The following is a 16,117-nucleotide window of genomic DNA, read 5'->3' as shown; positions in this document are numbered from 1 at the left end:
TAGCATTAGCCTACCCCAACTGAAAACATCCACTCCCTCCATCCCCGACACACAGTAGCAGCAGTGTGTATCATCTACAAGATACACTGCAGGAATTCACCAAGGCTCCTTAGACAGCACCTTCCAAACCCACAACTACTACCATCTAGAAGGAGAAGGGCAGCTCATACATGGGAACACCACCACCTGCAAGTTCCCCTCCAAGCCACCACCATTCCCACCAGGAAATATATCGCCGTTCCTTCACTGTCGCTGGGTCAAAATCCTGGAACTCCCTCCCTAACAGTACTGTGGGTGTACCTACACCACATGGACTGCAGCGGCTCAAGAAGGCAGCTCACCACCAACTTCTCAAGGACAGTTAGGGATGGGCAATAAATGCTGGCCCAGCCAGCGGCACCCTCATCCCATGAATGAATGGAAAAAAAGGATGCTGTACCTTTTCTTTCAAAGGAATTGACCAGTTCATACCTGACTCCCTTTTCCATGAAGGCCCTGTTACTGCTTTATCCTGGAATCAGCTTTGTGCTCGGTCCCTCCTTAAATCACTGAAATTAGCTTTTCCCACCTGGTCATTTTTACCTTGGATGTTTTCTGGTCTCTTTCCGTAATTACTCTAAGCCAAATTACATTTCTGTCACGGTTAGCTAGATGATCTCCTACTATATCACACTCCAAAAGTTGCCCAGAACCAAAACCAACACTACTTGTTTCAAAGGATCATCCTCCACCATTTCCGCCAACTCCAGCATGATGCCACCACCAAACACATCTTCCCTTCACCCCCCCGGCAGCATTCCGCAGGGATCGTTCCCTCTGGGACACCCTGGTCCACTCTTCCATCACCCCCTACACCTCAACCCCCTCCCACGGCACCTTCCCATGCAACCGCAGAAAGTGCAACACCTGCCCCTTTACTTCCCCTCTCCTCACCGTCCAAGGGCCCAAACACTCCTTTCAAATGAAGCAGCATTTCACTTGCACTTCTCTCAATTTAGTCTACTGCATTCGTTGCTCCCAATACGGTCTCCTCTACATTGAAGAGACCAAACGCAGACTGGGTGACCGCTTTGCAGAACACCTTCGGTCTGTCTGCAAGCATGACCCAGACCTCCCTGTTGCTTGCCATTTCAACACTCCACCCTGCTCTCAGGCCCACAAGTCCATCCTTGGCCTGCTGCATTGTTCCAGTGAAGCTCAACGCAAACTGGAGGAACAGCACCTCATCTTCCAACTAGGCACTTTACAGCCTTCAAGACTGAATATTGAGTTCAACAATTTTAGATCATGAGCACTCTCCGCCATTCCCACCCCCTTTCCGATCCCCCACCTTTTTCCCCCAATAATTTATGTAGATTTTTCTTTTCCCACCTATTTCCATTATTTTTAAATGTATTTCCATCCATTGTTTTATCTCTACCTTTTAGCCTATTTCGATTCCTCCCTCCCACCCCACCCCCACTAGGGTTATCTGTACCTTGCTTGGCCTGCTTTCTACCCTTAATTAGCACATTCCTTCGATAATATCACCACCTTCAACACCTCTTTGTCCTTTTGTCTGTGACATCTTTTGGTTATCTCCACCTATCACTGGCCCTCTATCCAGCTCTACTTGTTCCCCCCCCCCCCCACTTAAATCAGCTTATATTTCACCTCTCTTCTATGTTTACTTAGTTCTGTTGAAGAGTCATATGGACTCGAAACGTTAACTGTGTTCCTCTCCGCAGATGCTGCCAGACCTGCTGAGTTTTTCCAGGTGTTTTTATTTTTGTTTTGGATTTCCAGCACCCGCAGTTTTTCGCTTTTAACTACTTGTTTCCTTTTGGCCAGGAGACATACCGACTGAGAAAGGTCTTCTGTACACATATCAGAAAATCCACTCCTTCCCCCACTCTCAGCAGTATGTTTTCCCGGTCTATTTTGGGTAATAATAGCAACCGTGATCTCATTAAATGGCAGAGTGGACTCGAAGGGCTGAATGGCCTACTCCTGCTCCTATTTCTTATGTAATTAAAATCCCAAATATTACTTCTATTTTTTTTTTACACACCTTTAAATTTACCGACAAACGTGTTCATCTATCTCCTCCTCAGTTTTTGGAACTCGATAACTCCCAGCAATGGTACAGGTGCCTTCTGTTCAACTCAAGCTGAATCAATTCAGGCCTACAACCATCTAGTACATCCTTTCTATTTAAAACTATCATTCTTTAATCAATACTGACACATCCCTTCCTCATTTCCTTCTCGATCATTCCTGAGGAACTCGTAACCAAAAGTATTAAGAGCCATTCTGGGCCTTGTTTGAGTCACATCTCTATTAATATAACCACATCACAATCCCATGTGGCAATCTGTGCCTGCAGCTCACTAATCTTATTAGTAACACTGTAGGCATTGATATACACATATCCGTTGTCAGCTATCAGTGCTGTTGAACCATGAACAAGCAGCTCAATCTTGCAGCACCATCTCAACACTGTCCCATCAAACATTCCCTGATCAGGGATATCACAGGTTAAATAAAAAGTGTAGCTCATTGTATACTGTCCTTTCAAAGACTCCCAGGATACAGCATGAGGTTAGACACATAGAAACATAGGAGGAGTAGGCCATTCAGCCCATCGAGCCTGCTCCACCACTCAATATGATCTTGGCTGCCAATCCAGTTCAATGCCTTTGCCCCACACCATCCCCATATCCCTTTACATCACTGGTATTTATAAATCTGTCAATCTCTGCTTTAAACATACTCAATGACTGAACTTCCACAGCCCTCTGGGATAGAGAATTCTGAGGATTCACAACCCTGAGTAAAAAAAAAACTCTCCTCATCTCAGTCCTAAGTGGCTTCCCCAAGGAAATTAAGGAAAGTATCAAATTGAAAGAAAAAAACAATGTGGCAAAGATTAGTGAAAGATTGGAAAAGTTTTCAAAACCAACAAAAGCTGACCAAAAAAAAGGGAGGAAATGAACTTTGAGGGTAAACTAGCAAGTAATATAAAAACGGACAGTAACAGCTTCTTTAAATATATAAAAAGGGAGAGAGAGGCCAAAGTGAACATAGGTCTCTTAGAGAATAAGGCTGGGGAAATAATAATGGGGAACCAGGAAATGACAGAGGAGTTGAATAAATACTTTGCATCAGTCTTCACGGTAGAAAACACTAATAGCATTCTAAAAATACTAAATAATCAAGGGGCAAAAGAGGGGGAGGAAGTAAATACATTAACTATCTCTAGAGAAAAGGTACTAGGGAAATTAATGGGGCCAACAAGTCCCCTGGACCTGATGGGTTGCATCCTAGGATATTAAAGGAAGTAGCTACAGAGATAGTGGATGCACTGATAGTAATCTTCCAAGAATCCTTAGATTCTGGAGAAGTCCCAGAGGATTGGGAAACTGCCCATGTAACACCCTTATTCAAAAAGGGAGAGACACAAAAAACAGGTAACTATAGGCCAGTTAGCTTAACATCTGTCACTGGGAAAATGTTAGAGACTGTTATAAAGGATGAAATAGCATAGCATTTAGAAATGTATAATATAATCAAGCAGAGTGAGCATGACTTCATGAAGGGGAAATCATACCTGACAAATTTATCAAAATTCTTGAGGTGGTAATAAGCAGGATAGATAAAGGGGAACCAATATGTAATATATTTGGATTTACAAAAGGCTTTCAATAAGGTAATCTACGTAAGGCTACTTAAAAGAGCCTATGGTGTTGGAGGTAGTATATTAGCTTGGATAGAGGATTGGCTAATAGAAGACAGAGAGTTGGGATAAAGGGGGCAATTTCAGGAGGGCAACCTATAATTAGTGGAGTGTCACAGGGATCAGTGCTGGGGCCACAGTTATTTACAATATACATTAATGACGGATGACAGAAGTGAATATACTATTGCCAAGTTTGCGGATGACACAAAAATAGGTGGGAAGGCAAGTGGTGAGGGTGACACAAGGAGTCTATAGAGGGATAAAGACAGGTTAAGCGAGTGGGCAAAAATTTGGCAGATAGAATATAATGTGGGAAAATATGGGGTTATGCATTTTGGCAGGAAGAATAGAGGAGCAGAATACTATTTAAATGGAAAAAGACTGCTCAAAGCTGTAGCACAGAGGGATTTGGGGGTCCTTGTGTATGAATCACAAAAAGCTAGCAAACAAGTTCAGCAGGTAATAGGGAAGGCAAATTGAATGTTGGCCTTTATTTCAAAGGGAATGTAGTATAAAAATAGGGAAGTCTTGCTAAAACTCTACAAGGCACTAGTTAGACCACACCTAGAATACTGTGAACAGTTTTGGTCCCCTTATCTAAGGAAAGATATACTGGCATTGGAGGCAGTCCAGAGAAGGTTCACTAGGTTGGAGGGATTTTCTTATGAGGAGAGGTTGAGTAGGTTGGGCCTGTACTCATTGGAGTTTAAAAGAATGAGAGGCGACCTTATTAAAACGTAAAAGATTCTTAGGGGGCTTGACAGGGTAGATGCTGAGAGGTTGTTTCCCCTTGTGGGACAGCCTAGGATCAGAGGGCATAATCTCAGAGTAAGGGGTTGCCCATTTAAGACAGAGATAAGGGGTAATTTCTTCTCTCAGAGGGTAGTGAATCTGTGGAATTCTTTACCACAGAGGGCTATAGATGCTGCATCGTTAAGTATATTCAAGGCTGAGATAGACAGATTTCTTAATCAGTAAGGGAATCAAGGGCTATGGGAAAGGCAGGAAAGTGGAGTTGAGGATTAGCAGATCAGCCATGATCTCATTGAATGGCTGAGCAGACTCAATGGGCCAAATGGCCTACTTCTGCTCCTATGTCTCATGGTCTTATTTTGACCCAACAACAGTGAATATTTCCAAGTCAGGATGGTGAGTGGCTTGAAGAGGATCTCCCAGGTGGTGGTGTTCCCATGTATTTGCTGCCCTTGTCCTTCTAGATGGTAGTGGACATGCCCCTCATACCTTCCTAATTTCCTTTGTTCAGATTTAACACCTTAGCTTCAGACTGAACTACCTTTCAAACATAATATAAAATTCTATCATATTATGGTCACTCATCCCTAAAGGTTCTTTTACAACAAAATTATTAATTAGCCCTTTCTCGTTACATTATACTAGATCTAAGATTGCCCGTTCTCTAGTCAGTCCCTCAACATACTGCTCTAGAAAACCATCCCTAACACACTCCAGAAACCCATCCTCCACACCATTAGTGGTCATTAGATTTACACAGTCTAAAAAATGAGGGTTTCTTCCCAAAATATCTATTTCCTAGCTTGAGAATACATCAAAATACAAAGACCAGCTGGACCCTGGACATATTTTTCCTCGATGTTATTGTTATATTTCCTTCCAGGTAATACTACTTCAAAGGAACAATTTGTCCTGCCAAGTTCATTATAATATCTTAAAAGTGGTAACTTAACTGGTTTCATGTATTAAAAAAATTGTAGCAAGTCCACAGAATTTGGAGTGGTTTGTAAATTTCGAAGGTAGTTTTAGTGGAGAAGAGAAACCATTCTTCTGCTCTTGGTATAATTTTCTTTTTATTCGTTCATGGGATGTGGGCATCGCTGGCTTGGCCAGCATTTATTGCCCTTGTTCAGAGGGCATTTTTAAAGAGTCAGCCACATTGCTGTGGATCTGGAGTCACATGTAGGCCAGACCAGGTAAGGACAGCTGATTTCATTCCCTAAAGGATATTAGTGAACCAGATGGGTTTTTACAACAATCAGCAATGGTTTCATGGTCATCATCAGACTTTTTTAAAAAAAATTGGATTCAAATTTCACCATCTGCCGTGGTGGGATTCGAACCCTGGTCCCCAGAGCATTGCTCTGGGTCTCTGGAATACTAGTCAGTGATAATACCACTGCGCCACCACCACAAAAATTTTCAGCATGGTTTAGGTTTCTATGCAGCATTATCCCTTTTTGTTTTGCAACTGGTAGGTTTCATCTAATTAATTGGCTTGGAGGCCAGATGTTCACCAATGGCTAAACGATTAATCTACAAGCGGCGATGAAAGACGTTCAAGTGATACACAAGCTCCTGGGTTTAATGACACAGGAGCAGATCAAGACAGTGCAGTCTTCAGACTGCGGAAATATTAAAGACACTGGTTTTAAGAATACAGACTTTTTATGAAAGTTTGTTTAAATAATGGAGTGGGATTAATTGGCAATCAAGCAGCTGCTTTGAAAGCTAAGGATTGGTAACTAAGTCCATTTTAACTACAGTTGTACGACTTTACACTGTGCACTGATAGAACAGTACCATGACTTGTGTATAACAGGACTTGCGGCCCAATATCATGTCATATCCACACCATGAGATCCTTTTTTTTGACAGCTGGAGCTATGTGTTGTTGACATCGGTAATGTGGGATGTTTAGCAAGTCACCCCTTTTTCTTTCAAGGCTGTCAGCAGTATCAAGTCTGATGCTGAATTGAAATGGTAATCTTATTCCAAATATATTGTGTTTCTATACAGAAGAAAATAATAATTGGAGCAGCAGTCGGCCATGTGACTATGATCATGGCTGATCTTCTCTCTTTCCTCCACTTTCCTACCCTCTCTCCATATCTGTTGATTTCCCAAGAGATGAAAAAAATCTGCTTATCTCAGGTTTGAAGATGCTCAACAATGGTGCATCCACAGCCCATTGGGGTAGACATTTCCAAAGGTTCACAAACCTTTGAGAGTGAAGGAATTTCTCATCTCAGTCTTAAATGATCATCTCCTTATCCTGAGTCTGTGCCCCCATGTTCCAGATTCCCCAGTCAGGTGAGAACAACTTCTCAGTGTCTACCCTATCAAGTCCCTTTCAGAATCTTGGATGTTTCAGTGAGTTCAGTCCTCGTTCTTCTAAACTCCAGAGGCTATTGACCCTATATACCCAACCTCTCGTCACAGGGTAACCCTCTCATCCCAGGGATCAACCTTTGCTGCCCCACCTCTAATGCAAGTATATCCTTTAAGTATGGGGACCAAGATTGCACACACTGCTCCAGATGTGGTCTCACTAAAACCCTGTACAACTGCAGTAAGACTTCTTGATTCTTGTATTCCAATCCCCTTGCATCAAAGGCCAACATGCCATTTGCCTTCCTGAGTGCTTGCTGTACCTGCATGCTAACTTTGTGTTCCTGGTATAAATACTCTTCAACCTCCTGAAAATCAGTATTGAAAAGTTTCACACCTTTAAAACATATTCTGCTTTTCTATTCCTATTACCAAAATGAATAACCTCACACTTGCCCATGTTTTACTCCATCTGCCAACTTGCTGCCCAATCACTTAATCTATCTACACCTCTTTGCAGCCTTTTTCTGTCCTCACAGCTTACATTCCAATCCAGCTTCGTATTTTCAGCAAACATTAATCTCAGTATCGTTATCTAAGTGATTAATATAGATTGTAAATAACTAAGGCAGCACTCCACTAGTTACAGGTCATAAACTTTAAAATGCCTGTTTGTCCCTACTCTCAATCCCTGTTCTTTAATTAATCTTCCATACATACTAATATATTATCTTAAACAGCTAATAAAGTATATAGTATCTTAGACTTTATTAATAGCGGCATTGAGTATAGGAATAAGGAAGTCACGTTGAACTTGTATAGGATACTAGTTCGGCCTCATCTGGAGTACTGCATCCAGTTCTGGGCGCCATACTTGAGGAAGGATGTGAACACACTGGAGAGAGTGCAGAGGAGAGTCACAAGTGTCATTCCCAGGATGAAGAACTGTAGCAATGAGGATAGATTGGATAGGTTGGGACTGTTTTCCTTGGAGAAAATAAGGCTGAGAGGAGACTTGATAGAGGTATTCGAGATCCTGAGGGGTATGGACAGGGTAAGTCTTGAGAAACTGCTCCCACTCAAGAGAACATCAAGAACTAGAGGGCACAGATTCAAAATAATTGGCAAAAGGAGTAAATGTGATTTTTGTTTAATGTTCATGGGATGTGGATGTCTCTGGCTAGGACAGCACTTATTGCTCAAGCCTAATTGCCCTTGTTCAGGGGGCATTTTTAAGAGTCAACCACATTGCTGTGGGTCTGGAGTCACATGTAGGCCAGACCAGTTAAGGACAGCAGATTTCCTTCCCTAAAGGGCATTAGTGAACCAGATGGTTTTTATGACAATTGACAATGGTTTCATGGTCATCTTCTAATTCCAGATGTTTATTGAATTCAAATTCAACCATTCGAATCTAGGTCCCCAGGACATTATGATGGAACTCTGGATTACCAGTCCAATGACAATACCAACACGCCACCCCATCCTCATGATGTGAGGGAACTTTTTTTTCACCCAAAGGGTGATTGAAGTTTGAAACAAACTTTGTGAAAGTGTAGTAGAGGCAAGTGCAATTGATTCAAAATTCAAAAGGGAATTGGATTGCTATCTGAAAAGACAGAATGTGCAAAGTTACAGGGATAAGGCAGTGGAGTGAGACTAGATGCAATGCTCTTTCAGAGAGCCAGTGCAGACTCGATGGGCCAAATGGCCTCCTTCTGCACTGTAATGATACTGTGATATGCAGCTTGGTTACTGTATTACCCCATGCTACATGCTTCTCTAATCTCCTGATTAATACAGCGCTACTGTTTGGTGGCCTATCAACAATTTCTACAAATGTTTGCTGCCCTTTGCTGTTTCTTAGCTTCACCAAACAGATTCCAATCACCAAGGAAGTGGTACTGAACAATTTGTTGGGGCTGCAGGCTGACAAATCCCCAGGCCCAGATGGACTTCACCCTAAGGTCTTGAAAGAAGTGGCTAGTGAGCTAGTTGATGCTTTTGTTTTCCAAAATTCCTTAGATTCAGGGAAGGTTTCATTAGATTGGATCATAGCAAATATAACTCCTTTTTTGAAAAAGGGAGGGAGACAGAAAGCAGGAAACTATAGGCCAGTTAGCCTAACATCTGTTAGATCCTATTATTAAAAATGTTTACAGCAGGGCACTTAGAAAAATTCAAGGTAATCAGGCAGAGTCAACATGGCTTTGTAAAAAGGAAATAAAGTTTAACCAATTTATTGGAGTTCTTTGAAGGAGTAACATGTGCTGTGGATAAAGGGGAACCGGTGGATGTGCTGTGCTTAGATTTCCAGAAAGCATTTGATAAAGTGCCACATTAAAGGTTATTGTGGAAAATAAAAGCTCATGGTGTAGGGGGGGATGGAAGATTGGCTAGCTAACAGGAAACAGAGAGTTGGCATAAATGGGTCCTTTTCTGGTCGGCAGGATGTGACGAGTGATGTGTCACAGGGATCTGTGCTGGGGCCTCAACTTTTTACAATTTATATAAATGACTTGGATGAAGGGACCGAAGGTATGGTTGCTAAATTTGCTGATGACACAAAGATAGGTAGGAAAGTAAATTGTTAAGAAGACGTAAGGAGGCTGCAAAGGGACATAGATAGGTTAAATGAGTGGGAAAAGATCTGTCAAATGCAGTATAATGTGGGCAAATGTGAAATTGTCCATTTTGGCAGGAAGAATAGAAAAAAAGCATATTATCTAAATGGTGAGAGGTTGCAGAACTGAGATTCAGAGGGATCTGGGTGTCCTAGTGCATGAATCACAATATGGTAATATACAGGTACAGCAAGTAATTAGGAAAACTAATAGAATGTTACCATTTATTGTGAGGGAACTGATTGCAAAAGTTAGAGAGGTTATTCCTCAGTTGTACAGGGCATTGGTGAGACCACATCTGGAGTATTTTGTACAGCACTGGTCTCCTTATTTAAAGAAAGATATAAATGTGTTAGAAGCAGTTCAGAGAAGGTTTGTGAAGAAGGGTCATACGGACTCGAAACGTTAACTCTTTGACTTCCTCTCCACAGATGTTATTAGGCCTGCTGAGTTTTTCCAGCATTTTCTGCTTTTGTTTCAGATTTTCAGCATCTGCAGTATTTTGCTTTTATATCAGAGAAGACTAATACCGGGAATGGGCAGGTTGTCTTATGTGGAAAGGCTAGACGGGTTATGCATGTATCCACTGGAATTTAGAAGAGTAAGAGGCGACTTAATTAAAACATTTAAGATCCTGTAGGGACTTGACAGGGTGGATGTGGAGAGGATGTTTCCACTTGTGGGAGAATCCAGAACTAGAGGCCATTGTTTAAAAATAAGGAGTTGCCCATTTAAGAGAGAGATGAGGATAAATTTTTTCTCTGAGGGTTGTGAGTTTTGGAACTTTTCAAAAGGCAGTGGATGCAAAGTCTTTGAATATTTTTAAGTCAGAGCTAGATAGATTCTTGATTAACAAGGGGGTGAAAGGTTATCGGGGGTTAGGCAGGACTGTGGGGTTGAGGTTACAATCAGATCAGCCATGATCTTATTAAATGGTGGAGCAGGCTCGAGGGGCCGTGTTCCTGCTCCTACTTCTTATATTCCAATCTGAGATCCCATTTTAGTAAGGGATCAATACATTAGTAATGTAAAGCTCCCTCTACACTGTCTCCATCCAAAACACCCTGGACAGGAACAAATCGGGGGTAGATACAGAGTAAAGCTCCCTCTACACTGTCCCCATCAAACACTCCCAGGACAGGTACAGCACGGGGTTAGATACAGAGTAAAGCTCCCTCTACACTGTCTCCATCAAACACTCCCAGGACAGGTACAGCACGGGGTTAGATACAGAGTAAAGCTCCCTCTACACTGTCCCCCTCAAACACTCCCAGGACAGGTACAGCACGGGGTTAGATACAGAGTAAATCTCCCTCTACACTGTCCCCATCAAACACTCCCAGGACAGGTACAGCACGGGGTTAGATACAGAGTAAAGCTGCCTCTACACTGTCCCCATCAAACACTCCCAGGACAGGTACAGCACGGGGTTAGATACAGAGTAAAGCTCCCTCTACACTGTCTCCATCAAACACTCCCAGGACAGGTACAGCACGGGGTTAGATACAGAGTAAAGCTCCCTCTACACTGTCGCCATCAATCACTCCCAGGGCAGGTACAGCACGGGGTTAGATACAGAGTAAAGCTCCCTCTACACTGTCCCCATCAAACACTCCCAGGACAGGTACAGCACGGGGTTAGATACAGAGTAAATTTCCCTCTACACTGTCCCATCAAACATTCCCAGGGCAGGTACAGCACGGGGTTAGATACAGAGTAAAGCTCCTTCGACAATGTCCCCATCAAACACTCCCAGGACAGGTACAGTATTGGGAAGATAATGGGCAGGGTTTTGGGCATAGTGGGTATTCCCGGGAGCAGCCGGGTAACAGTCTGCTGCCCGCGATTCGCCCCCCCAGCCGCGATTTCAGGCAGGTTGGCCAATTAACAGCCAGTGTGAAAAGTGCACTGACCAGCCCAGCACTGCCAGGGTGGGGGGCAGGAGGAGTGTGGGGTCAAAAGTCTGCGCATGCGCAGCGGAGCCTGCATCGAAAGGATGGACAAAGCAGCAAAAAAAAAAAGAGCTTTTAATTAATTGATTAATGACCTTATTAGGCCTCTTAATTGTCAGCGAGTGCGCGGTGATGTCGGGACGCTCGCCCAATGGCATCGTGCGCTATGTTTACACCTGATCGGGTCGGGCGCGTGCCTACTCAAGGTGTAAAACTGAGCAAACAGAATAGTGCCCTCTACTGCCAAAGAGGCAAAATGCTGCAAATGCTGGAAATCTGAAATAGAAACAGAACATGCTGGAAATTGCCCTTCTGAAAAGCAATTAGGGATGAGCAATAAATACCGGCCTGGCCCACAGCGCCCACATCCCATGAATGAAAAAGTCTTCAAGATACTCAGCAGGTCTGGTAATAGTTGTGGAGGGAGAAGGATAGTTTTTGTGAGCTTGGCGAGTTGCTGCAGTGCACCTTGTCGGTGGTACACACTGCTGTCACTGTGCCTCACTGGAGGGAGTATATGCAAAAGGTGGTGGATGGGATGTCAACCACGCAGGCTGCTTTGTCCTGGATGGTGTCAAGCTCCTTGGCACTCATCCAGGCAAGTGGAGAGTATTCCATCACACTCCTGACTTGTAGATTGTGGATAGAATCAAAAACAAAAATAGCTGGAAAAACTCAGCAGGTCTGACAGCATCTGTGGAGAGCAATCAGTTAATGTTTCGAGTCCATATGACTCTTCAACAGTCATTCGGACTCGAAACGTTAACTGATTCCTTTCTGCAGGTGCTGTCAGACCTGCTGAGTTTCTCCAGCTATTTTTGTTTTTGTTTCAGAATTCCAACATCCGCATTATTTTGCTTTTATCTTAAGATGGTGGACAAGGTTTGGGGAGTCAGGAGGTGGGTTACTTGTTGCAAGATTCGTAGCCTCTGACCTGCTTTTGTAGCCACAGTGTTTATATGGCTAGTCCAGTTCAGTTTCTGGACAATGGTAACCCCCAGGATGTTGATAGTGGGGGATTCAGTGATGGTAATGCCATTGAATGTCAAGGGGCAATGGTTAGATTCTCTTGTTGGAGATGGTCATTGTTTGTGTGGCTTTGTTGTGAATGTTACTTGCCATTTATCAACCCAAGCCTGAACGTTGTTCAGGTCTTGCTGCATATGGACAGTGACTCTGTGTCTGAGGAGTCATGAATGGTGCTGAACATTGTGCAATCATCAGCGAACATCCCCACTTCTGACCTTATGATGGAAGGAAGATCATTGAATGAAGCAGCTGAAGATGATTGGTCCTAGGACACTACCCTGAGGAACTACTGCAGTGATGTCTTGGAGCTGAAATGATTAACCTCCAACAACCACAACCATCTTCCTTTGTGCTAGGTATGACTCCAACCAGTGGAGAGTTTTCCTCCTGATTCCCATTGACTCCAGTTTTGCTAGGGCTTCTTGGTGCCACACTCAGTCAAATGCTGCCTTGATGTCAAGGGCAGTCACTCTCACCTCACGAGTTCAGCTCTTTTGTCCATGTTTGAACTAAGGCTGCAGTGAGGTCAGGAGATGTGTGGCCCTGGCAGAACACAAACTGGGCATCAGTGAGCAGGTTATTGCTAAGCAAACGGTGCTTGATAGCACTGTTGATCACCCCTTCCATTACTTTACTGATGATCAAGAGTAGACTGATGGGGCGGTAATTGGCCGGGTCGGATTTGTCCTGCTTTTTGTGGACAGGACGTATCTTGGCAATTTTCCACATAGCCGGGTAGATGCCAGTGTTGTAGCTGTACTGGAACAGCTTGGCTAGGGGTCCGGCTAGTCCTGCAGCATCCGTTTTCACAACCATAGCTGGAATATTGTCAGGCCCATAGCCTTTGCAGTATCCAGTGCCTTCAGCTGTTTCCTGATATCACATGGAATGAATCGAATTGGCTGAGGACTGGCATCTGTGATGCTGGGGACCTCCGGAGGAGGCTGAGATGAATCATCCACTCGGCACTTCTGGCTGAAGATAGTCAGCCAAGATTTTTTGCTGACCTATAGAAACTGGATCGAGACCAGAACAAAATTGTTTCATGGAACAATTTACGGAATATTTATCTCAAAAAAACAAGTGGTACAATTCAAAGGCCAGAACTTGTATTTATATTGCGCCTTTAACATACCAGGATGTCCCACATTTTGGACACCTAATTGAATACTTTTGAAGGGTAGTCACAGTTGTAGACAAATGTGGCAGAACATTAATGCAGAACAAAACAATAGCTGAGGGAGAAATGCTGATACCTATCTGGTTAGTATCATAGGATTCTCTGCATCAACCTAAACAGGTCTGTTTATCAGCTCATCTGAAAGATGGCACCTCTGACAATGCAACACTCTCCCAGTACCACACTGGAGTGTTAGCCTGGATTTTGTGCTCAAGCCTCAGGAGTGAGACTCAAATCTACAAGTTTTTAACTCAGAACCAAGCGTGCTACCCACTGAGTTACAATGGCACTTAGAAATAAAGCAATAAGTTTAAGAGGTCTTTGGGAGGTGTGTTTTTAGCATAAATACTTATTTCAAATGAGGCTTCTGCTCATGACTGATTAAGGTCAACCAGCAACTGGCACACAAATAACATGCTCAAATCTTCATGCAACACTTCTCATAAGTCAGTTATTGTTTCTGAGTTCCTGTCCTTCTGCAATGCTTGTTATAAGATCATAAGAACATAAAAAATAGGAGCAGCAGTTGGCTGTTTTGCCCCTCGAGCCTGCTCTGCCAGTCAATAAGATCATGGCTGACCTGATTGTGCCCTTAACTCCACTCTCCTGTCTGTTCTCCATAATCCTTGACTTGCTTGTCGATCAAAAATCTATCTAACTCAGCTTTGCAAATATTCAATGACTCAGCCTCCACTGCTCTCTGCAGAAGAGAATTCCAAAGATTAACAACCCTCTGAGGGAAGAAATTCCTCCTCATCTCCATCGTCTTTTGAAACTGTGTCCCCTAGTTCTAGCCTCTCCCACAAGGGGAAACATCTTCTCAGCAACCAGCCTGTCAAGTCCCCTCAGGATCTCTTACGTCTCATTAAGGTCACCTTTCATTCTTTTAAACGCTAACAGGTTTAGGCCCAAACTATTCAACCTTTCCTCACAAGGCAACACCTGTATCTCTGGAATCAGCCGAGCGAACCTTGCCTGAATTGCTTCCAATGCAAATATATCCCCCCTTAAGCGAGACCAAAACTGTTAGCGAATGTTAGTTTTTTTTTAAAAAGGTCACCCAAAGTTGGGGTTGGGACGAAGGAAGCGTCACTGAACTTCAGGTGCAGGTCTTTCCTAAATGCAATTGTTAAAAATAAAGTCTGATAAATATTGGAATTTCACTGAACATCCCTTCATACGGATGGCTTTCTCGGTCAGAAATGAGCAATGGTCAACCTCACCCAGAGACAACCATTTTAGAGACATCTAAAGTCCCTTGAATCCCTCCCATTTTATCCAGGATTTAAATAACTTCACTGACCTTGGTTTGTGATTAGCATCCTTCACGAACCATCCATCGTTTTTACTCCTTTCAGCCATAGAGCTGCATTTCCTCACTGGAGACGGAGTCCGGGATCTCCTGCTCTCACAGTCCTTGCTGTCGCTTCCAAAGGGGAAAATGCTGGCCTTCTTCGTCTCATCCGGAATGTTCTTCTTCGTCGCTTCAGCGGTGGAGATGATCGGGACAGCAGCGTGCACGGGCTTGGTGCCCCGGGTACTTCCCACCTCGCCCTGCCTCTGGATGTCTGCAGCAGGAACCAGAGCACCCTCTTCATTAGCCACTGTGATGACTGGGGGAATCAGCCTGGTCTCCACTTTTCCTATGCCCCCAGCTGCCCAGAGCCTCCCTTCGGGCCCCTCAATCGAAGCTGGCCGAGGAGCGTGCTCTCTCTTGGTCACAAAATCATGAGCGGAATGCAACAGGGGCGACGAATCGGAGAATAAACCCGAGGAGGATTTTGAGGAAGGCTCCTCGCTGTAGATGTGGCTCCCGTTGATACAGAGTGATGACCGAGACAAGGGGTTGGTCTTTGGTGTGAGGCCCTTGATTTCGGGTGCAACCACCTGGCCGACCTCATCGCTAAGAGCTCTCTTATGCATCATTTTCTTGGGTAACAATGGGTTGTCATCTGTGAGCCGAGAAGAGACACAGAAATGCAACACTTCAATTTGCATTCAGCCAGTAATCCTGAACATTGTGTTTCATTTTGGTGAGGGCAAAACACACTAATCACATGCCCCTACCCACCCCCCACCACCCCTCATCCACTTAATTCTGTCCCTTCTGCACCCAAAAGCACCGACTGTTGCTGGTACCCAGGTCCATGAGCACAGGCAGTGCTCTGTTATATATACTTTGTCCAAGAGGCCAATTTTTTTTTCAGGCAGGGAGCGTTGGCAGGCTTATGGACTGTGGAAGGCATCACAGCCAACCCCCAAGTCCATTTTCACTTTCCAGAGAAACAGGATAGTGGAAGTTGGGAAGGCAATTCTTGGGAAGAAATAGGAAAGGAAAATGGAATGTTGGCCTTTATTTCAAAGGGAATGGAGTATAAAAATAGGGAAGTCTTGCTAAAACTATACAAGGCACTAGTTAGACCACACCTAGAATACTGTGAACAGTTTTGGTCCCCTTATCTAAGGAAAGATATACTGGCATTGGAGGCAGTCCAGAGAAGGTTCACTAGGTTGATCCTGGGTATGGAGG

The 16,117-nt window shown here is 43.8% G+C and overlaps 1 protein-coding gene across 4 annotated transcripts in view; it reads right to left on the bottom strand.

Moving 5' to 3' along the window:
* Positions 1–16,117, bottom strand: part of LOC121278132 (mucin-17-like) — a 150,508-nt gene that overhangs the window by 66,546 nt on the left and 67,845 nt on the right. For all 4 annotated transcript variants that reach the window (XM_041188232.1, XM_041188240.1, XM_041188249.1 and 1 more), the window contains one exon: positions 14,891–15,539. In XM_041188232.1, the coding sequence (XP_041044166.1) occupies positions 14,891–15,539 (649 nt within the window). The remainder of the gene's footprint in view (positions 1–14,890; positions 15,540–16,117) is intronic.

Source organism: Carcharodon carcharias, chromosome 1 (assembly GCF_017639515.1).
Source record: "Carcharodon carcharias isolate sCarCar2 chromosome 1, sCarCar2.pri, whole genome shotgun sequence".
NCBI lineage: Eukaryota > Metazoa > Chordata > Chondrichthyes > Lamniformes > Lamnidae > Carcharodon > Carcharodon carcharias.
Note: the sequence above shows the minus strand (reverse complement) of the source record. Positions and strands in the feature narration are given on the sequence as shown.